The sequence below is a fragment of the Pongo abelii genome, chromosome 1, assembly GCF_028885655.2.
Source record: "Pongo abelii isolate AG06213 chromosome 1, NHGRI_mPonAbe1-v2.0_pri, whole genome shotgun sequence".
NCBI classification, from domain to species: Eukaryota; Metazoa; Chordata; class Mammalia; order Primates; family Hominidae; genus Pongo; species Pongo abelii.
In genome coordinates, this window is record NC_071985.2 from 218653974 (window position 1) to 218677917 (window position 23944).

Genomic DNA, 23944 nt, shown 5'->3' on the forward strand with positions numbered 1-23944 from the left:
GTTCCCTCCTCCTGAGTAACAGGAGGCAGGTAATTCTTGCTGGGCCTGAGTTAAGATGCTCCAGCCCACACAAAGGGGATATTAATTTGTGTGGGATTTGCCCATTGATTTGCATGAGATCTGCATATTGATTTGCATGGGATTTGCATATTTATTTGCATGTAGATTTGCATGGGGTTTGCGTATGCCCGAGAGTCACCCCGACCTCCGCTATCACCCTCACCTTCAGGTCGATGTCTCGAACCCACTTGAGCACCCGCTGGTTGGTCCACACCACAGGGTCAATGTTCTGCGTCTCGCAGCGGGCCCGGCGCTCCTGGAGGGCCTTGTGGGGAGACAGTGGGTCACTCGGAGGGACAAGGGGCACGCAGCGGCCAAGTGTGGAGTGGGGGCGCCCCGCATCTCTTTTTCCCCCCGAGACATGGTCTCTCTCTGCTGCCCAGGCAGGAGTGCAGTGGTGCGATCTGTGCTCACTGCAACCTCCACCTCCCAGGTTCAAGCAATTCTCCTGCCTCAGCCTCCCGAGTAGCTGGGATTACAGGCACCTGCCATCACACCGGGCTACTTTCTTTTTGTATTTTTAGTAGAGACGGGGTTTCACCATGTTGGCTAGGCTGGTCTCGAACTCCTGACCTTGTTTGTGATCCACCCACCCTGGCCTCCCAAAGTGCTGGGATTACAGGCGTGAGCCACCAGGCCTGGCCCTTGCACCTCTTTTTACGTGTAACTGCTGTGATCTCCCACATGTGCCTCCTTGGCAGACTGGGGACTGGGGCCAGGGTCTCTGTCCTTGTCACTCCCTGTCCTTGGCGTGGCATGGGGAAGGCACTGCTGCTGTCCTCACTCCACTAACAGGGAGCTCTGACTTTGCCCAGAGCCACACAGTGGCACATCTTGGAGTTGGAATGAAAACCCATGTTTGGCTGATTCAAGTCCTCTCTCACCACCTCGCCACCGTATCGCAGGCTTCCCTGGGTCCCACAGGGACTGACCCCAGTTTTCACAGTAGGCACACAGTGAATGCTTTTCAGTGGGTGTTTGAGAAGGGGGACAAAAGGCTGGATGGCGCCCTCTTCTGTCCCTCTTCTGACCCTGAATTGTTGGGTTCTGACATCACTCTAAGAAAAGTCAGCTACCTGGACTCAGCCCCACAGTGCCCAGCAGCTCAGGCCCCTGGTGACCTCTGCAGCAACCCCCCACCACCTCCTACTTCAAAGCCAGCACCCCACCCAACAGGACTCTCAGCAACTCTGCTGCCATGGATCAGTCCTCTGGGCCTTCACCACGCTGTTCCCTCTGCTGGGTTGCTTTTCCCCTCATGTCTTCTACTGATCCCTGGGGTTCCTCCTTCGGGTCTCAATTTAGTCGTTGCTATCTCTGGGGAGCCATCCCTGAGCCCCCTGGAGATTTCTCTGGGTTTTCTTTTTTTTAAATAGCAAACACTTAAAAATTTTTATTTTAATTTTTGTGGGTATACATAGTAGGTATATCTTCTCTGGGTATTCATAAAACCCTGGGCTTCCCTCACTGGGACAATCTCCCACAATATTGGCACCACCAGCTTCCTTGTGGTTCTCTCTGGTAAGCAGTGAGCTCTCCAAGGATGAGGGCTCCCATTTCCCCTGCACTGAGCACAGCGCCTGGCGCGTGCCCAATAGGGGGTTGTTGGAAAGAAGGAGGAAGAGAAGATGGCTGGCTGGCTGGCTGGATGATGGATGGATAGGTAGGTAGATGGATGGACGGATGATCAATAAATGGATGGCTGGATGATGGATGGATGGGCGGACAGATGGATAGATGGGTGGTGGGTGGACAGATGAACAGACAGTAGATGCCAAGGGGGGAGAAGTGGGCAGTGGAAGGCGCCCCCACCCTGTGTCCTGGTCCTCACCTCCCTGCTGAAGTTCACTTGGTACAGCAGCTCGATCCCCAGCAGGATGCTGACCTGGTGGAACTTCTTGGACACATTCAGGTGCTTCTCCAGGTCTCGCTTCATCAGGGAATTCAGCATCCGCCCATCAACCAGGTGGTTCTGAAAGGCCTGGGAGTACTGGGACAGGCCAATGTCATTCAGCCAGGCCTTGGCCACCCAGTGATGGTCCAGCTCGGCAGCTTTGGACAGGCTGGGGAGGAGACACAGCCACAGAGTGGATGCGTCGGGAAAGGCAGCAGAAATAGAGGGACGGGCAGAAATGGGTGGAGATGCAGGGAGAGGAAAAGCAATGGGGTTGGGGGAGGACCAAGAGAGCCACAGAAACAGACATGGACAGGGATGGAGCCCAGAGATCAAGAGGAAAAAAGGGAAAAAAGGAGACAGAAAGGGCAGAGATGGGGAAAGAGGTGGATGGAGGAGGGAGACAGAGAGAGAAAGGGACACAGAGAGAACAAAGAGAGAAAGAGACAGAGAAAGAGAGGGAGAGACGTTGAGAGAAAGGAGCAGAGGGAGAAGAGCAGAGAAGAACAAAGAGGAAGAGGCAGAGAGAGAGAGAGAGAGAGACCAAGACTCAAGAACAGAAAGGGATCAACAGAGAAACAAACCGAAGGGAACAGGAAGAGAGAATCCCGCACTCAGATGCAGTGAGGGTGAGAAGGCGCAGGGGTGGGGAGTGGAAGGGCCATGTGTGGCGGGAGGCAGCACCTCTGGGGACCCTGCCCCTCCACCTAAGCCCCCCTCATTTCCATGGGGGCCTCCACAGCATCCCCGAGACCCACAAAGCCTGGGCTTGGCCCACCTGATCGGCGAATCCCTCCCCAGTGCTCTGTGGTCTGTTTTCCTGTTTCAGGGATGTTGGATGTCCACTCAGGTGTGCCAGGCAGGTCCTAATCATGCGCGAAGAAGGCAAAGCTGCCGTCCTCACTCTACAGATGGATGCTCCAACTTTGCCTAGAGCCACACAGTGGCCCATCTTGGAGTCAGAATTAAAGTCCATGTTTGACTGATTACAAACCCTCTCTCTTACCACTGCACTGCCGGGTCTCAGATTTCCTTGTGCCCCACATAGAAATGACCCCTGTACCACGCATACAGCAGGTGCACGAGTGCTTGAATTTTCAAGCTGGTGAATGTGTGACTGTGCCTGGCTGTCATTCCTCTGCTCGCCACAGAGTGGCAGCCTTGCAGAAGGAACGAGGATCACCGCATCCCACCTGCAAGGGACTTTGCAAAATGCCCCAGGTCTGACAGGTGGGAGAGCGCTGGTCTAAGTGGGAGGTGCAGGGGGCCACGAAGCCATCAGTATGTGAAACGGAGAGTGGTGGGCTTGCAAAGCCACTCAACCCTGCTCCTGGGGCAGCAGCCAGAGACAGCTGGTCATGCCACCCTCCTGCTGAGGGTCCTGGGTGGGTCCTCTCTGTCCTTCCTGCCTTCATGCCTGGATATGCATTCAGCATCCCGTGACCACCCTGCTGGGGTACATGCTGCCATACAATGGGCTCCTCTTCCCTCCTAACCCCCTCCCCTCTTTCTCCAGGCACTCCTGTCTCTGTATTACCCATCTTCAGGGCTCTGGAAGGCACCCTTGAGGGAGGGCTCCCAAATTCTCCACTCTCTTCTGAGCATCTAAGCTCTGAGCTCTTTTCTGAGCTCCTCTTTCCTCTCTCAGCCTCTAGCTGTCCTCTTAACACTGCCTGGCTGTCACAGACGTGTCATACTTAATGGCTCAGTTGTTCCCCTTCACTGTCACTGTCACCCAGGGGCCCTTCTCTGTCACCCAGCTCCCAAGCTGATAGCCCGTCCTTGTCTATCAGTCACTCTGGTCAGTACATCCTCTGTCCACTTCTCTCCTTTCCCAGCTCTAAGCTGCAGGCATCTCTGGTGTGGGTTTCTGCCACTGTCCCCGGCTGCTCCCTGTTTCCTGCCTTTGCTTCCCTTCTATTCCACATCCCCCAGGACCACCAGGGGGTCCTTTTAAAATGTCAGTCTGATCATGCACTCCCCTGCTTAACACTCTGTGGCTTCCCTTTGCAGGAGTAAAATCGCAAGCCCTTTGAGTGGTCCGCAAGAGTCGCCTGCACTGGCCCTGGCTGACTTCCCCTCCCCCAACGCACATGGGGCTTGGGCTCCTGCGGGCCATTTCCTGGAGGCACTGAGCTCTTCACCCCCTGTTCCTCTCCCCAGCCGGCTCCTTGCAGCCCTGCCCAAGGCTCACCCCTCCTCATCCCTTGGGCATCAAATCTCCCTTTTCTCTGAATTTGCTGTCTAAAGTTGCCTCCAAGTCCGCTCACTGTCCCTAGTGCTTTCCTTCAAAGCTCTAAACACATATTGAATCTTAGCAATTAACTGGTTTGTCCACTAGTTTATTTTCTCTCTTCCCCACCTTAGCAGATAAGCTCTGTCAGGACAGAAACTGTGTTCTGTGTTCACTGCCAAACAGCACAGTGCTACGTGCACAGTAGACACTGATTGAATGCTTGCTGGAAGAATGGCTAAGAGAAGGATGGGCTTGCAGCTTGGCTTCACTCTCCTTCCCTCTGCCCATCAGCCTCCCAGAACCACTTGGGTCCACCAGACCCCCTTGTCTCTGGGCCTGTCCTCTACCCCACCCTCTTCCCCTGGTGAACTCCTATGGACTCTGCAGAGACGTCTGGTCTCCTGGAAGCCTTCCAAGACGTCATGCTGGGTCAGGAGCCCTTCTCTGTGCCCAAAGCCCCTGGGAGTCCCCATCTCTGCACCAGTCACATTGTGGTTCATGGTTACGCATCTGGCCAGCTGCCTCACTGGACGATCAGCTCCTGGGGGGCAGGACGGGGTGTGGCTTATCTGTGAATGTCCAGGGCCCCTTCAGGCTCAGATTTCACACTCACCAGTGTTTGTCTCATAGTCGAATGTGTGGATGACAGAGCAGGGCTGGGTGAGTGGGTCATTTGCCCCAGTCCACCTGGAGGCTGCCCAGCTGGAGCTCCTGAACTGGAAACTTCTGGCCCAAGACAACCTCCCTTCTAGGATGAAAAGGTCCTGGGGCAGTCCCCCTCCCAGTCCCTCAAGGGCCAGTCTCAGCCTTGTTACAGGACCGTTCTCTCGGGCAGGAGCTGGAGCCCACAGCCTTCTGAGTCAGATGACACTGGGCCAGATTTGTCACTGATGGAGACTAGAATGGCCTCCTCTCCTCTCTGAAGCAAGAGTTTGGTCAGCAAATCAATGGTGCAACAAGAGTTGGGGTGGAGCGCTAGGGAGGGGGCACCCCACTTAACCTACTCGAGAGGGGCCCATCCATAATCAGCAATCTCCATCTGCGTGCCCACAATTACTGTGCTCCTGCCCTTCAGAAATGTTCTCTTTTCATTAACGGTGTCCCCATGGGGCCTCAGCTTGGCGATACGTTCCCAGCTGTTGGTTTGAGCTATTTATTGTTAAGAGCCCAAGTTGAATAAAACAGCATGATTTTAAAAGGAATTCAGACATTTTATAAAATCTGTCACTGCCCCGTCCCTGAACTGGAGCCAGATTAGACTCTGAAACCTGAGGACAGGCACAAAATTTAGATATTGTCTGGGTCACGGCACAGCACGGAAAACGGGAGGCTGTTCTGGTTCTATTACTTTTTAGCTCTGGGACCTTGAACCTCTCGGTCTCCGTTTTCTCCTCTGTAAAATGGGGAGAATCGTGCTTGCCTCATGGAGTTGTAGCGACTAAAAGAGAGGAGAATGCAAAACCCCTAACACGGGATCTGGGACACACCTAGTGTTCCATTAATAGTAGTAGTAGAAGCTGTCACTGTTCTTGTTTTTAACACAAAGGCAGCATGCGATACTGGAAAGGCAACTGACTTTGAAGTCAGGTTTTTTGTAGTGTGACTTTATGCTCCTGATTTCTCTGCATCTAATTTTCTCCGACTTTATTTTTGAGACGGAGTTTCATTCTTGTCGCCCAGGCTGGAGTGCAATGACACAATCTCGGCTCACTGCAAACTCCGCCTCCTGGGTTCAAGCAATTCTCCTACCTCTCGGCCTCCTGAGTAGCTGGGATTACAGGCGCCCACCACCACGCCTGCTAATTTTTGTATTTTTAGTAGAGACGGGGTTTCACCATGTTGGTTAGGCTGGTCTCGAACTTCTGATGTCAGGTGATCCACCTGCCTTGGCCTCCCAAAGTGCTGAGATTACAGGCATGAGCCATTGTACCTGGCCTTCTCCGTCTTTAAAATGGGAGTAAGCATGTCTATCCTGCATTGATGTTGTGAGGGTAAATAAAATGATATCCATAAGGTGATGATGGGTTGGTAAGGGGTTGGTGGGTTTTGTCATTGGTATTTTGTAGATAAGGTGACCAGTCCCAGAGAGGACACCATCATGCCCATGGTCACACAAGATGTCATGGCTGAAAATGTTCTCGAAGATGAACTCATTTAGAGTTCTTACCCCTGAGTCCATGGAGCCCTGAAAGTGGGTGGGCCAGAGAGTCCCACCCACCAACCCAGTGCAGTGAAAAGTTGTGAAGTTTTGTGTATTTTTTCTAGAGAAAGTGTCAAAAGCTCTTATTAGATTCTTAAAGTGGTCATGATCCTCAAAAGTTTAAAAACCACTGTCCTAATTTAACTCCCTTCACTTCTCAGGTGGGAAACAGTCCCAAAGAGGGCAAGATCATGTGGCAAACTGGAGACAGGCCAGATTCCCACTGGGAGTAGAAAACTCGAAATAAGTCCTCTGCCTCCTCCAGGAAGCCCTGGGGGTGTCTAAGTGCGGGGCTCCATGATCCCTGGGACCACAGACTCCTAGTTCCTGGAGGTTAACATGGTGCCACTGTTAGGGATTAAATGTTTCCCTCTGCCACACCCCCCACCCAATTCATATGCTGAAATCCTAACCTTCAATGTGATGGTATTTGGGGCTGGGGCCTTTGGGAGCTGATTGGATGAGGTCATAGGGGTGCTCTTCATGATGGGATTATTGTCCTTACAGGAAGAGAGCAGAGACATCACTCTCTCCCCCTCCCTCTTCCTTCTTCCTCATGTGAGGACACAGCAAGAAGGTTGCCTTCTGCAAGCCAGGAAGAGAGCCCTCCCCAGGTCCCAACCATGCTGGCATCCCGATCTTGGACTTCCAGCCTCCAGAACTGTGAGACGTAAGTTGTTGTTGTCTAAGCAACCCAGGTGGTGGCATTTTGTTATGGCAGCCCAAGCAGACTAAGATAGCCCCATTTAGGGGCTGTGTTGTGCAACACACAAGTGCAGGCCATGCTGGGGGACGAGGCTGCCGGGGGCAGGGGCTGGGCAGGCCGCACCCTGGGAGGCAGAGGATGGTGGGGACGACCTCCCCCCATGCATTTCTTCTCTTCAAAATCAAAGTGGCTTTTGGTGTTTTTGTTTTTCTGCCTTTGCCCCCATTACAAAAGTAATCTATGAAAAGAAAAGAAGAAAAGCTTATCCCCATTTAGGGGGAACCCAGGCAGTAGCCCAGACTCCTCAAGTTTTCAAAAGGTGAAGCAGTCATCCCCACCCTGTTCAATGAACGCAGGCAGTGTTTATGGACCCTGCTGGGTGTGGGGTAAGGGGGCAGGAGGGATTTCCAACTTGGGTGACCAAAGATGGTGAGGGGTTTCGGGGATGGCTTTAGGAGATTCTGGGATGGAACTGGTTAGGAGGTGGATGCTGGGTGTAAGGTGCTTTTGGGATCCTCAGGAAGGAAAGCCCAGCAGGTGTTACCCTCATGGCCCCCCTCCCCATCCCTCAGCCTAGCCCTGTCTCAGATGAGCCAGCGTCCTGATGGTGCCAATGAAGCCTGGCACCTTCTTGCTCTGAGTCGCTCCCTAAGTTTCTGATCCAGTCTCACCTCAGTACTTCCTGCCACCCTAGAGTCATGCCAAGGGCCCCTCTCCTGCACACATATGGATTTGGTTTTCCTGCTTCCAAACCAGCCGATTTTCCACCCCAAACCCTGCTTCTAAAAAAAATCCCCTAAGCTGCTTCTGCAAATTACAGCACACACCACCAGGTTTGATTAATTAACTACACAAAAATGATGGAGAAACCAGTGAAGGACATAATTATGCAAAACAGAAGTGTCAGATTTACAAAGCGAGTTCTTCCCCTCTCCACATTCTCAGAACGGGGTGGGGCGGGGTGGGGGTGGGGGTTCCTTCCCTTTACCCTGTAGCTGCCCCTGCTCAACAAATTTTGCTCACAGAAAGTCATGAGAGAGGCAGGCAGGTGGGAGGCAGAGCAGGAGTGGTATGAGAGGTGGGGGTGGGTGGCCTGCGGGGGTACACCTGATGGGAAGGCCCTGCGGCTACTCCCAGGTATGCTCGCTACCAGAAGCCCCCTCCGCCCGGCGCGCTCCTCTATGGGAGGGGGTTCACCAAGCCCGCGCATGCCTACTTGATCTCTGCCGGCCTCGGCCCTGCCTTGCACTGTCTTTCCTCACCCTGGAATGGTTAAGAGCCAGGAGCAGGCACCATTGCGGCCCAGTGTGCAGAGCCGCTCGGGCTGGTCCCGGGAGGCAGAGGAGTGCTGGGGGGCTCGTGAGGTTCCCGCATTGGTTGGGGGTGTACTAGGGCCTTTGGGGCCTCTCGTCTTCCCCATGTGTCTGTCTTTCTATGGAGGGGGCTGGCCCAGAGCAGGGCTGGGGTATGCCCAAGCCCCCTCATCAGGGGCATCCCCGGACCATCTTAGTCACACCCTGATGTCCTCCACCACCTGGTTCAACCCACAGTGCCCCGCTCACCCCACCTGTGTGACCAAAGGCCTCAGGATGACTTTTCTCTCTCCTCCCCCGGGGCCCCTCGTGGTGGGCTCACCTGCGGCCTGCCTCGGCGTCACGGTAGTCCTCGATGGCCAGGCGCAGCTTGCGCCGGTGCAGGGAGCTGCACACCCCCAGGCCCAGCTGCAGGTCCTCGTCACTCAGGCTCAGCAGCACCTGCCCCCGGGAAGGAGTGTCATACGGGGGCTGAGACAGCTGCCGGCAGGGTTCCTGCCCTACAGGGGGTCTGTTGGCTGGGGCTCCTTCCCCATCTCCTACCCACCTTTCAAACAGTGGGGTCAGGGCACATGGAAACCTCTGCAACTCTGACGTGGGGCGGAATCCCTGTTCAGGCAGAAGGAGCCCTTTCCCTTCGGCAGGTAAAGGAAACTTGGGTCCATTGTCAGGATGAGGCAGCTGAGGCTCAGAAGGGCTCTCTGCCTTGCCCGGGAGGCACAATGAGCAGGTACATCAAAGGCTGATTGCATTGGCTAGCTCCTAGATTGCACCTTCTCCTGACTCCAGGGTAGGAGTAGGGGGCAGGCCAGCTTCTGGGTGCGTAAAGCTCACGGAGGGCATGGGTGGCATCCCATAGGGGGCCCGGAGTTGCCTACCTTCCCGCTCTTCACGTTCTCCGTGCAGGCCTTGACGTACATGGGCATGGCCATCACCACCTCCAGCCAGGCCTGGACGGTGCCTGCCTTCCAGTGGGACATAGGGGTGGTCCTCACCAGCTCCACCTGCTGCAGCCGGTCCATCTGCTCCTCGCCTTCCGACAGGCTGAGGCTCTGCCGCGTGGGGCTGCACTGGCTGTCCGAGTCTGCAACACACAAGTGCAGGCCTTGCTGGGGGATGAGGTTGCCGGGGGCAGGGGCTGGCCAGGCCGTACCCCCGGGAGGCAGAGGGTGGTGCGGACATCCTCCCCACCATGCATTTCTTCTCTTCAAAATCAAAGTGGCTTTTGGTGTTTTTGTTTTTCTGCCCTTGCCCCCATCACAAAAGTAATCTATGAAAAGAAAAGAAGAAAAGCTTATCCCAGAAAAAAATAAAACAGAAAATGAAGATCACCCCACATGACTGTGAAAGGAAAATAAATCTTGGGACCCCAAACTCATTAAGCCGAAGAGAAAAGTCAAGCTGGGAACTGGGTCATGCAAACCTGCCTCCCCGTTTTGATTCCTAAATAAGATGAACCCCTACACACCTCCCTCATATTTTGCCCACAAGGAAATTCCTGGTGAGCTTTGAGATATTTACCCTAAAGCATTTCTGTTAAAATTCACCATGGCAATGTAAATGGATAGCTTATCTTTACACAGTATTCACCCCTCTGCTCACCTGGCACAAATGCATATCTGATTGTTCCCTGCCCCATTTGTCTTTATCTTATGTAAAAATGTCGATTTCCTGCATGTTCCCCATCTGTCTATGTTACCTTATGTAAAAATGCAGATTCACCGAGCCAGACAAAGGCGTGAATGATTATTTTCCCCCATCCCCCTCTTACATGAAACTGTGTACTTCTCAATATCCTTTCCCCTTTAAATTTGGAGCCCTCAAAATCATCTTCGGAGAAAGGCACAGACCTGTCTCCCGGGCGTGCGTTTTTAACTTTGACATATACACCTCCTAAAATGACTGAGACCTGTCTCATCATTCTTCTCGATCGACACCACCTAGAGACAGCGGCTGCTAAATACTCTTTGGGATACAGAAAACCACACTTACAAACACACACAGACCCGCTTGCTTACAGGGTGCATGCATTTGAGGTGTATGCATTTGTGATATGCCTGTTCACTTTCGCTGTGGAGGAGACTGTTCCATCTCCATAGAGACCTGCGGTACCTTTTGACTGCGCAGGATTCATCAGAAGGAGGCTCCGTAATTTATTTCACCTCCTACTGATGGGCATGGCGGTTGTTTCCAATTTTTCACTATTGTAAACAACACAGTGGCAGTTGTCTTTGGGCAACTGGGTGATTTATTTTCGTAGGGTAAATGGAACCCAGCTCCATTCCTTAATACACTGAAAGCTGTTTCTGGAATGGCCCTCACAGACCAAAAAAAAAAAGTTCATCCACCAACATTTTCTAACCCCACTCTTCTATATATGGTTGGTCGCATCAATGCCTGGTAAATACGAAAAGTTCAGGTTACAGAGACTCAATTGAGAGGGGCAAAGAATCTCTCTAAAACAGGGTTCAATAAAAACCTAAACAGCCCGGGCGCTGTAGCTCATGCCTGTAATCTCAGCACTTTGCGGGGACAAGGTGGGCAGAATGCTTGAGCTTCAGGAGTTTGAGATCAGCCTGGGAAACATGGTGAAACCCCATCTCTACCAAAAATACAAAAAAATTAGCTGGACGTGGTGGCGTGTGCCTGGGGTCCCAGCTGCTCAGGAGGCTGAGGTAGGAGGATCTTTTCAGCCAGGGAGGCGGAGGTTACAGTGAGCCAAGATCATACCACTGTACTCCAGCCTGGGTGACAGACTGAGACCCCATCTCAAAACAAAACAAAACAAATAAACACACACACACACACACCCCCCCAAACAGACAAACTCAATACCATGAGAAACAACAAGTATTTAAATATACCTCTGACTGGCTGGGCACAGTGGCTCATGCCTGTAATCCCAGCACTTTGGGAGGCCGAGGTGGGTAGATCACCTGAGGCTGGGAGTTCAAGACCAGCCTAACCAACATGGAGAAACCCCATCTCTACTAAAAATACAAAATTAGCCTGGGTGGTGTCGGGTGCCTGTAATCCCAGCTACTCAGGAGGCTGAGGCAGGAGAATTGCTTGAACCCAGGAGGCGGAGGTTGAGGTGAGACGAGATTGCGCCATTGCACTCCAGCCTGGGCAACAAGAGTGAAACTCCGTCTCCAAAAAAAAAAAAACAAAAAAAAAAAACACCTCTGATTAGAAATGACCCTGCTGAAATTCAATATTATAAATCATTACAAGGATGTAAAAAAAATGCTTATCCATCCATAGAGACAGGACACAAAATTAAAACAATAGATAATAAGTCTACACAACTGTTCATAGTTACTGCCTTTGTGTGCTGGGGAGAATATGGTTATTTTCTTCTTGTTGTATGTCTCTGTATTTTCAAAGTTCCCTAGTAAACATGTAGAGTTTTGTAGTAAAAACTTTGGAAAAATTAAATACTAGGAAGCAATATGAATGGTTATTGATGAGAGTTTGTTTGAAGGAATGACGCTCCACTCACATGCTGGAATATGTACAATGAATAAAAAGTCCTGTAACGGGAAAACGTCCACTACCTATTGCCAAATGAAAAAGGAAAACACGGCCGGGCGCGGTGGCTCACGCCTGTAATCCCAGCACTTTGGGAGGCAGGTAGACCACGAGGTCAGGAGATGGAGACCGTGACCGTCCTGGCTAACACGGTGAAATCCCATCTCTACTAAAATTACAAAAAATTATCCCGGCGTGGGCGTGGTGGCACACGCCTGTAGTCCCAGCTACTTGGGAGGCTGAGGCAGGAGAATCGCTTGAACCTGGGAGGCAGAGGTTGCAGTAAGTTGAGATCGTGCCACTGCACTCCAGTCTGGGCGACAGAACAAGACTCCATCGCAAAAAACAACAAAACAACAAAACAACAAAACACAGCAGGCACAGTGTAACCCTGACTGTGGTTTAAAAATTATATGTAGATGTAAAGCGTATAATTATTACATACACATGTATGTGTATACAATATACTAGATGGAGAAAATCTAGTATATAAAAAATATGTAAAGTACTAGATGGATCAACATGAAAAGTCTGTCTCTGGAAAGCAGTGATAGGTAATTGTGCGGATGTGTGTGTGAATGTGCACGTGTGAGTGTGCGAGAGTATTTGTGACTGTGCGTACTTTTCTGTCTCCCAAGTTTTCCGCATTGACTATATTATGTTTGACATGGAGAAAAAAGCCTGGAAATCTCACTTTTTCAAGTTACAAACCCCCTCCCCACAAGGCCTTCCCTCTCTCCATTTTAAACTCCTTGAGGGACTCTTTGAAAAGGACTGTGTCCACTGGTGACCACACACTCATCCATCATCCCCATCTCCACCAAAACCTGTCTCCCAAAACACCTTGTGCCTCAGTTTCCTCCTCTGTAAAGCTAACCCGGTACTGTTCTCTGCTGCCTGCCTCCTCTGTGGGCTGCTGTGAGGACTCAGCGTGGGTGAGTGTGACGGGGTTTCCGTGCTGGGACAAGTACGGGTTGAGAGGTCACTGCCAACATTATCACATTTCCCTTCTCAGTGGGCCCAAGCCCTTTGTTTTTCCCAAGGAAATGGCAGAGGTTGCAGAGAGCTCTGTGCAGGTCACCCGTCTGAGTAGCCTCCTGTTGCTATGGTGCCCAGGAATGCGGAAACGGCAGCAGCTGCCTCTGCAGCCCCGCTGGGGCCCCAGGTTCCTGCCAGGTGACAGGGCTGTCAGGCCGGGGTACAGGCCCGCGCCCAGTGCTGGTGCCCGGCTCCCACAGACAGGCATGGCTTGCAGGGAAGTCTTTCAGATCAGGCACAGGACTCCGAGTTCTATAGGGATTGGAACAGGCACTGAAACACAGCATCCTTCCTGGACGGGAAAGAGCTGAGAGCCCCCGGGAGGCCTCCAGCCTCGCTGGCTTCACTCTGTTTTATTCCACTAGCTGAGTCTCACCTCTGTTATGTGCTTCTGGGAAGAGGAGAGGTGATATGTGGCCAAATCTGGTTACCCAAATTTCCAAGACACGGCCCCTGTCATCCATTTGGACCAGGCTTTGGAGTTGAACAGACCTCAGCTTCAGGCAGATTCCTTGAAGCCTCTGTTTCTCCATATATAAAATGGGAATAATGAGAATATCTGCCTTGTAGCTTGAAATGAATGTTATAAACTCTGAATGCGAAGCTATGGGAGTGTGAAAGTTGCAGATACCAGGATGAAATCACTTTTGTCAGAACCAGAAGAATTCGAGCCGGGAAAGCATGAAGGAGGGGAACTCGTGCTTGCATGTCTGAGATAAGGACCGTCTCAAGGACTTTCTAAAATAGCCCCCAAGAAATTCCTTCTTCAGGACTGCAGCAATTCAGATAAGATGTTCTCCAAAGAACACTGCCCAGTAACGACGTCTCCACCAATGAACTGACGCCAGCTCTGGCTTTGAGCCTCTGCAGCCAGTGAAGTCTGTTTCCAAGCAGCTTATGTGAACTTCTCTCTCTTTTTTTTTTTTTTTTTTTTTTGCCAATAAAAGCTTCCCTTTCCTGTCCGCTCTCCAGATGCTCCTATGGCTTGCCACAGCTATGTTTCCAGAGTCTAATCCATTTTGCTTACTCCCAAATACATTCATCATATAGGAGATATTTTTTTCTGATGTCTCTTTTTTCAGGCTGACAGTAGGCACTTAGTCAAGGCTGGCTATTGTTGGCAATAAGGGGCCCCTCTCCTGGGGCTTGGGCACTGTTTGGCCACACCTAGAGTTCAGCTGCAGCCGCCTCCTTCCAACTACATTCCTGGCTACAGCTTCAGTGCCTTCAGAGGGAACAAGTCCTCCTGGTTGTCCGGCCTGGCAGGGCAGAAATTCACTGTCCCTGCTGGACACTTGCCTGGTCAAGGTTTGAGGGGTGGGGCTCTCAGTGAGGTGAGGGTGGATCTGTCCGTTCTGTGCCCAGGTGGGTGGGTGGGGGGTGTCTGCAGCCCTTGGCTACGTCTCCCCAAGAAAGGGAGCTAAAGGAGCATGGGAAGGAGAGAAAGGAGATGGGAGCAGAAGTTGGCAGCTGCTCCTGAGTCCCCCAGAAGAGGGGAAGGTTCAAAGAAGAGAGTTTGGGGAGAGAAAGGGTGTCCAGATGCAATAAAGATGTGAAGGTAAATTGAAAGGCGGAAAGGGAGAGAGGGAGTCCAGGTCAGAGAGGGGATAACAGATACGTGGACAAACAGAAAAGGCAAACGTCTGGTGTGCAAATGTGAATGTGTGTGTGCGTGTGCCTGTGTGTCTTTGTGAGTGTGTGTGGGTTATTTGAGTTATTTTCTGTAGTGAGCAGGCCTCAGGGCTGTGAGGGGAGCTGGCTTTACAGCTGGCATTATTTATGGAGTCCAGGCCCTAGGAATGCCTGAGGCCAGGCTGGGTTCATGTGCACAAACCACACATTTTGGTTTCTGCAAGACAGCTATTCACCGCCCCTATTCACCACCGCCTCCTTCTGCCCCATCCCTGAGGACTGAGCGCCAAGGAGATGACGTGACAGAAGGGCTTGGGAGGAGTCTAGGGGGGCCTTGGGGTCATAAACCATTAATTAAAGGCAGTTTCCAAAATGCAGGCATTATGGGGCCAGATTTTACGTCCGGATTCCATCAATCCTGGCTTTTATTTCCCTCCTTCTCAGTCTTGAGAGTGGGAATAACTCATGTTGATGGCCAGGCTGCTCAGCGGAGGGGCTGCTGAGTCGGGGGTGCTGGCTGAGTCCCTGGTGGAGTCTGAGAAGCTACCACTAAAAGGCAGCCACTCTGGATCCTTCCAGAAACTAGAAAGACTGTGGACTTTGGAATGAGAGGCTCTGCATCCTTCCACCCACCCCAACACATATGCACGCATGCACACACACCCCCCACAGAATGTTAGTACTACTGAGTGTGACCATTGAGGTCTCCCCTAAATGAGGCCTTACAGAGGCAATTGTGTTGGCCCAGCATAGAGGTCAGCAGACTACGGCCCCCCAGGCCGAATCCAGCCCTCCCTCCTATTTCTCTAAATAAAGTTTTTATTAGATCACAGCCATGCCCATTTGTTTATTTATTGTCTAAATCTGCTTTCATGCTACAATGGCAGAGTTGAGACGTTGAGACAGGCCCACAAAGCCTAAAGCCTAAAGCCCACAAAGTTTTTTGGCCCAGTGCAAAAGACCACATAGAGAAACGCCTGGCCTAGAGGTTCAGAGGTTGGCACTGGAATATGGGAGCCCTCGGTTTGAATTCCAGCTCCGTGGCTTATCAACCAAAAGGTCTCATGGAAGTGTTTTACATTTTCTCAACCTCGGTTTTCTCCTCTGTAAAATGGGGATGATAAGAACGCTTAATCTCACAGGATGGTGTGAGGATGAAATGAAATGATGTGTGCAAAGTGTTCAGCCTTGTGTCTGACATAGAATGGATACTCAGTGACTGAGTGGACACCTCTGTCCCCTGCGGGCTCATGTCACTTACTGTCCAGACTGCTGTGTCCAGTACAGCAGCTACAAGCCACGTGTGCCTGCTGAACATGTAATGTGGCTAGCTCACATTGAGAAGTGCCTTAAGGGTTGGGTGTGGTGGCTCATGCCTGTAATCCCAGCACTTTGGGACAAGGAGGTGGGTGATTCACCTGAGGTCAGGAGTTCAAGACCACCCTGGCCAACATGGTGAAACCCCGTCTCTACTAAAAATACAAAAAAATTAGCTGGGCGTGGTGGCGCATGCCTGTAATCCCACATACTCGGGAGGCTGAGGCAGGAGAATTGCTTGAACCCAGGAGGTGGGGGTTGCAGTGAGCTGAGATCACGCCACTGCACTCCTGCAGAATAAAGAATAAGACCCTGTCAAAAAAAAAAAAAAAAAAAGTGCTTTAAGCATAAAACACATACTGGAGTTTGAAGACGGTAGAAAAAAAAAGAATGTATCTCATAATCATTTTAAAATTGATAATATATTGATCATCTTTTGGGTATACCAGTTTAAATAAAGTATACTATTAAAAGTCATGTCACCTATTTCTTTTTACTTCAAATGTGGCTAATAGAAGGTATAAAGTTACACATGTGGCTTGCATTCGTTTCTATTGGACAGAGCTGGTCTGGATGGAAGATTATTTTTTCTTCGGTTTGTTTTCTCATTCCATTTCCCCGCCTCCCTCTGTTGGTTTGGAAGTTAAGCTTTCTCTGTTTCTGATTTTAGCATAGTAGTTGTAGTTCTCAAAGTGTGGTCCCTGGACTAGTAGCATCAGCAACATCTGGGAATTTGGTAGAAATGAAAATTCTAGAACTGTACCCCAGATCTCCTGGAACAGAAACTCTGGGGGTGGAGCCCAGTGGTCTGCTTCAAAACCCACCAGATAATTCTGAGGTATTCTCAAGTTCTAGAACCACTGCCTTAATGATTACCCTTGAAAAGTCACTATACTTATTTACCTTAATAAAACCTAGGGTTGTTCAATATCCTAATGCCATCCTAAATAGTAAGAATTATTTAAAATATGTTAATTCTGATCACTCCTCCTGACTTCCATGCTACCGCATCCAGGATTTTAATTCTATCCTCTTTTAAAACCCCATAATTTAGACATTGTCACGATGATTATTTTATACTGATAACATTTGCTTAAAATAATTGACTTACATGTTTACCAATTTCTTTGTTCATCATGTCTTCTTGTACCTTAGACCTTCCTTCTGGAATAACTTTTCTTATTCCTGAAGAACATGGTTTAGAAGATTTTTCGATTAAAAGTGTTTTGGTAGTTAGCTTTTACAACTTTTGCCTATCTGAAGAAAGTCTATTTTACCCTTGTGCTTCAAAGGGTTTTGCTGGGAACACGGTTTTAGGTTGAGAGTTTGCCTTTTGTTTTAGCGCTTTGAAGACATTGTTTCATGATCGTGGGTCTTCATTTCTGCTAAAGAGAAGTCCACTGCAAGCCTAATTGTTCTTTCATTAGCTACTTTTAAAATTTTCTCTTTGTCAGCTGGGCATGGTGGCTCATGCCTGTAATCCCAGCACTTTGGGAGGCCGATGCGGGTGGATTACCTGATTTCACGAGTTCGAGATCACCCTGGCCAACATGGTGAAACCCCGTCTCTACTAAAAATACAAAAATTAGCCCGGCGTGGTGGGGGCACCTGTAATCCCAGCTACTCAGGAGGCTGAGGCAGGAAAATCGCTTGAACCCAGGAGGCAGAGGTTGCAGTGAGCCGAGATCGCACCACTGCACTCCAGCCTGGGCAACAAGAGCAAAACTCTGCCTCAAAAAAATTTTTTTTCTTTTTGTCCATGGTGTTCTGAAGTTTCATTACAATGTGGCTAGATGTGGATATTTAAAATTTATTCTGAATGATATAATTGTGCTTCCTATATCTCTGGACTCCTTTTTTTGAATATTCTGAACCATTATCTCTTACAATATTACCTCTTTTCCATTCTCTCGGTTCTCTCCTTCTGGGATTCCAGTTAGACAAAAGTTGGACTTTCTAATTCTATTTTTTCCTATCTTGTGACCTAGTGGTGTCCAACAGAACTTTCTGTGTTGATGAAAATCTGCTATAACCTTCACTGACCAATAGGATAGCCATTAACCACAAGTGGTGATGAGCTAATAAATGTGGCTAGTGGGTGGTGCGTGGTGGCTCATGCCTGTAATCCCAGCACTTTGGGAGGCTGAGGCGGGAGGCTTGCTTGAGCCTAGGAGTTTGAGACCAGCCTGGGCAACATGGCGAAACCCCATCTCTACTAAAAATACAAAAATTAGCTGGGTGTGGTGGCAGGTGCCTGTAATCCCAGCTACTCAGGAGGCTGAGGCAGGAGAATCGCTTGTACCTGGGAGGTGGAGGTTGCAGTGAGCCGAGATTGTGCCACTGCACTCTAGCCTGGGTGACAGAGTGAAACTCCATCTCAAAAAAAAAAAAAAAAAAAAAAAAAAAAATTGCAGAGGTAAAATGTTGCTGGTACAACTGAAGACCTGAGTTTTAGTTGTATTTAATTTTAATTAATTCAAATATAAATCTAAGAACAACATGTGGGCCAGTGGCTACTGTATTCGATACAGCAATTTCTCCTTTAGTTTTCATCTCATCTCTGTGCATTGCATTCTTGGTAATTTCCTTAGGTCTTTTTTTCCATTTTAAAAATTATCTCTTCACCTATTTAGTCTGCTGTTTAATCCACTCTTTTATTTATTTTTAATGTTATCAGCTATATTTTTTTCATTTCTAAAAAGTTTTATTTGTTTTCTCTTTCAAGTTTTCCTGGTCTTGTCAGACAGTTTCCTGTTGTTTGCTCCTGTCTGTGATTTCATCTAACATTTCCTTAAGTATTTTATGCATAGTATTTTGTATTTTGTATTTGGTATTGATAATTACTATATCTGAAAAGACCTTAGAGGGTCTAAATTTGTTATTTGTTTTTGCTGACTTTCACTCATGCTGAACACATATTTGATCTTAATTTACGGGAATCTTTAGGGTCTAAATAGCAGATGCCTTTCTCCAGAGAGGATTTATATTAACTTCTACTGGGGTGGAGAAGACAAGAGGAGTGGGGATGAGACCTGGGTCCAGGGGCCACTTCATGCCCCTTTGAGAGACTCTGGTTGAATGACAGAGTCTCTGGCTCTGTTCTTCCACTTTGCCATATCCCAAAATTTAACCCCCTGATAACAGTCCTGATAGCAGCATTTGCCTCTAGGACAACCTCAGCTTTTGCCTTTAGTGATCACTCATTGCTCCCATTCTGGTGTAAGCTTACAGCTTTCAGTTTTTGTGTGTAGATGTCTTGGGGATTTTCCTTATTTTCTGTGAGACCAGGAATGCATTAAAAAGTATGTTTCATTCCAGATTTATTGGTTTCGTAGAGGGTGGCCCTTCTGAATATGTCTTCCCCCAAGCTGCCCTGAGTGGCCATCCCTCTGGCTGTGTACACTGTCCACCCAGCACACTGCTTCCTGCTGGCACTACTGTGCATGGCCTGTCCATCTGCCCTGCCACAAAGTGATTGCCTAGGTCATCAGCCAAGTCTTTCCATATTTGTATTACCAGGGCCTGGTATATGGAGATGTCCAATGTCATCAGTGATGGGAAAAGTCCAGGTTATGGGAAATACCATTTCTTTGCCTTTTCCCCCAGCTCAGCCCTTCCCTGTTCTACTTGTTTTGACATCCAAGGAAGATGAGACCATTATTCACTTGGATATTCCTTTGGGAAGCCTCAGTTTCTCTTGCCTTCCCCCAGGAATAAAGGGGCAAAGGGCACATTTCAGATGGGAAGTGAAGGCTCAGAGGGGTCCCCCGATGTTTCCAGCAGGCTAGCGTGGGAGCTCTGCTTCAACCCCGAATTCCCCACCTCCCAAGGTAGAAGAACCTATGTGAGCAGCCCTCTCGCCTGTTCTTGGACGCCTGTGCTTGGTTACAGAACATTGGCAAGGATTGCTCAAACTGGCAAGAAGCGGGATGGTGTGTGGGGTGTGGGAAGATACTCTCAAAGGCTGGGAAATGGCTCCTGGCCCTGCCTGCCAGGCTGGGGAACTTGAAGCCAGCCATGACTCAGAGTGAGAGTCAGACACAGAGAGAGACAGAGAGACAGGCCTAAGCACCAAGACAGACTTGATGGGATCTGAAGGCCTGTGATGGGGAAAGACAGGCCGATGTGGACATGGGTGTTGCCACTGAACTTGGGGCTCTTTGTGTCTGTCCAGGCTTTGGGCTGCTCTACCAAACCCTACAGCTCCTGGATATTCATTCTATGACCAGGGACACTCATGTCTAATGCTTACTAAGCTACCGGGGACAGGTGGCATGGAAAGGCGGGATGGAAGGATGGTAGACTTTGGCGGGGGTGAGCCCTGGGCTGGAGTGACACAGGCAGCCTGGAGCCAGAGCTGATGGCCGGACAAGCCCAGTGCATCATTCACCAGTGTCTGGTAGAAGCTTTGAGAAGCTTTTGCTATGTACTACTTTCCACCATTTTTGCCCTGAAACAGTCCCTCCTCCACCTAGCCTGAGGTTGACATTTGCAACTAAAAGGGGCTGAACAGGCTTGAGTCCACATGCCTGTCTAGGATCCATTCAGAGCGAGGAAAGGTGCCTACCTCCGAAGCGTTTGGAGCACCCTGGTACTTGCTGCTCAAATGGCATCTTGAATGGGGTCACCTGGGCCTCTCACCCAGTGGGATTCAGAATTCTAGGGCTAAAAGGTGCCCTCAAGGTCATGTGGTTCATCCCACAGTCTTGCAGTAGGGCTGGCACTTAGAGGAGGGAGCCTGCTCCTAGAGTGGTCTTTAGACCAGGGACATCAGCTACCAGGGAGCTGGTTACAAATGCAGAGGTGGATCACTTGAGGTCAGGAGTTGGAGACCAGCCTAGCCAACATGAAACCCTGTCTCTCCTAAAAATACAAAAATTAGCCAGGATGGTGGCACGCACCTGTAATCCCAGCACTTGGGAGGCTGAGGCACGAGAATCACTTGAATCTGGGAGGTGGAGGTTGCAGTGAGTTGAGATCATGCCACTGCACTCTAGCCTGAGCGACAGAGCGAGACTCCGTCTCAAACAAAACAAAACAGAACAAACAAAACCAAACAAAAAAACCGCAGAGGCTTAGAGGTAAAGGCCTCGTAAATTCTCCTATGCCCTCGCTGCATGGAGAGTGAGAGGGCAGCCCTCACTCCTGATCTCCCAACCCCAGGGAGGTGGCCTTCTTCATCCTGGTCCCCCACGCCCCTGACCTCAGAGTGCCATTGACAGACACCCTTGGCAGCAGCTATGGGAAAGACTTAGTGCTCTAGCATTTTAATTAATTTTTTTCTTCTTTTACTATTTAAAATTTTGAGTCTATACCCAGCCTGTGGCTGAGTGACCCATGCCCTGGGCTTCTGAGCCTCTTTTCATGTCTGCAGCATCAAGCACATTGGCACCTCCCTGGCATCTGCATCCCTGGGGTCAAATGTGTGCCTGGACGCAGAGCTCCCTGGAGCCTGATGGAAAAGCTTTAGTTGTAAATGTGTCCTGTGTGTCTGGGTTGGAGGTGGCGCAGGGAACCAGGCTTCCCTGGAGGTCACGTGAGGTGGCTGAATGTGTCCCCGCACCTGGCTGGACCTGGTGCTGCCCCATAGGGTCTCAGACCTCAGATAGGGGGGCTGAGCACCTGGACCTGGGCTGCCACTGAGGCAGAGTTGAGGCAGTGAGCTTGGTGAGGGCAGGCTAAGGTTGAAAGGTCCCCTGCTGAATTCCATCACTCCTGAGTCTCCATCACCTGTCCCCTGTCTCAGTTGGCTCCACCGTCTCCTATCCGGAGCGCTTCAGCTGTATCTCAACACCCTACCTCCCTCTTTCTCTTTCATTCCATCCTCTTCAAGCCCAGAGGAAATTTTTTTAAAAAATGGTATCTTCCCAGGGACCTCTTCTGCTCATCATCCTTCAGTGGCTCCCTGGTAAAGTCCACAGTCCTTGCTGTGACTCACAGGCCGACCTTGTCAGCCTCATCGTTAGCTTCTCACCCCTGCCCTTGGCACCCTGGGCTTCCTGCATTTCCCCGATGCCCCTAATTCCCCCTCTCCAATCCCTGCACCTGCTGTTCCCTTGGCCTGAACAGCGGCCTGTCGCTTTCCTCTCTGCTTGGCGAACCTTACACAGGCTCAGGGCTCTGTTTCAATACTGATTATTTCAGGGACTCCTTTCCTGGTCACCTAGTGTGGGTACCCTACAACCCCCAACACACACACACACACACACACACACACACACACACTCTGTCATTAATTCCCAGAACCTTTCCTGCATGACACCTCTCACAGCTGAAACGAACAGTTGTGTAATTATTCGATGAAAGTCTGTGTCTCCCACCAGACCATAAACTGCACATGAGCAGGCACTGGGCCTGGTTTTGCTCCCTAGACACCTCCAGTCCCTAGCAAGGGCCCAGCCACATTTAACAGCTGGCTCTTATATTTTCAAGAGGTACACTGGTTTTAGCATTTGCTTGCCAATTTCCGTGGTGTAAATACTCCTATTGTGGCCAATTTCAGTGACCGGCAGGCTGTCACGGGATGTGGAGTTGGGAAGAGATCCATCCGTGGGCCTGTGTGAGCCAGCCCTGGCCCAGCACTGCCTGCAGTCGAATGAGCCCTCTAAGTATTGAGTAAAAGAAGGCAGGCAGGAAGGGAGGAATGGAGGGAGGGAGGGAGCAGGCCTTCCTCTGTGGTCTCATCTTCTGCCAACCCCACCTCGTCCACACCTCTTCCAGCCACAGCAGGGTCACCTGTGGCCCCTCTTATGCAGTAGATGCTAGCATTCTCTTGTCCCTCTGCCTACGGCAAGGCCTCTGAACTTTGGCACTCTTGGCATTTGGGGCCAGATTTCTTTGTTATGGGGCTGTCCCGTGCATCGCAGGACGTGTAGCAGCATCCCTGGGCCTCCATCCACAAGCTGCTGGGGAGCACGGAGTGTGGCTGCTCCCAGCGTCCCCAGCCTGCCCTATAGCACAGAGAGGGCCCTACCCCCTTCCACCCCAGGGCCTCTGTTCTCAGCCCAGCTCAGCTCTGTTCAGGCAGCCAACTACTGTCAAAACTCCCTGCCCTTGAGAAGTGGCAGGGGAGCCTCCATCAGCACCTATAGCTCTAAAAACTGAATTCTCATTTTTTAAACACTTCGTGATAAGGTGAAAAAACAACTTTTTATGGCCCGATCATGGCTGCCCTGTTGGATGTAGATGCTTTGCTGGCCCCTTAGTCACAAGCCCCATGAAATACATATGAAATGGGTGAAAGGCCTCTGTGGTAGCCCACAGGACCAGGGACAGCATGGGTGTGAAGAGCATCAGGAGGAAAGCCTATCAGTCACTCACCACTGTAGCTGCTGGGGGCTGACGGCAGGACCCTGGGTGGGCAGCTAGGTGGCAGGGGCCCTGCCACCAACCTGCACCACCCCTGACCCCAGGGCCAGGCTCACCCTTGGGAGGCCCTGGGCTAAAACACTGGTGGTACTTCCCACCCCAACGTGTCCCTATTTACAACATCGTAAAGTAAATGGAAAAGTCCAGCAGAACACTCCTTTTTACCAACAATAACTGCTTTATGCTTTAAAAAAAAATCACATGGGCGCCCCCTCATTTTGGTGCCACCGTCTTGCAAAGGCCTAGACCTGTGCTTTTTCCCACGACCAGCCACCCTGCTCCCAACCTTGGAGGACATCCTTCTCCTTCAATCCCTCCTCCCACACTCTGAAAATTTTCCAAAGGGTCAGGAAATTGAGATCCTGGAGTTGGCCAGGGTCCCCACTGCTCTGCACTCAATTCCTAGGCAGATACTTGACAAGTATTCTCTAAGTTTATGCACTTAGGAGGAAGCTGCTAAGAGGTCCAGGGAAGACAAACAAACACATAGTTACCCAATGACAATGACTTCATGCTTTTACGTATATAGCTATACATCAAAAGCTTTCCTCTTTCTTCCTTGCTAACCTGTTCTACTGCTGCAGCAGCACCCACATTTGGGAAGTCCTTCTTATAGTTTCAACTGCAACTGCAGCCGAAGCCCATCTTT

The 23944-nt window shown here is 50.3% G+C and overlaps 1 protein-coding gene across 4 annotated transcripts in view; it reads right to left on the reverse strand.

The window, feature by feature from the left end:
• The window catches only part of KAZN (kazrin, periplakin interacting protein), a 1222068-nt gene that overhangs the window by 14237 nt on the left and 1183887 nt on the right, over positions 1-23944 (reverse strand). For all 4 annotated transcript variants that reach the window (XM_054541427.2, XM_054541436.2, XM_054541447.2 and 1 more), the window contains 4 exons: positions 9288-9493; positions 8732-8850; positions 1892-2123; positions 224-325 (listed from right to left, as the gene is read on the reverse strand). In XM_054541427.2, coding sequence (XP_054397402.1) covers positions 224-325; positions 1892-2123; positions 8732-8850; positions 9288-9493 — 659 coding nt within the window. The remainder of the gene's footprint in view (positions 1-223; positions 326-1891; positions 2124-8731; positions 8851-9287; positions 9494-23944) is intronic.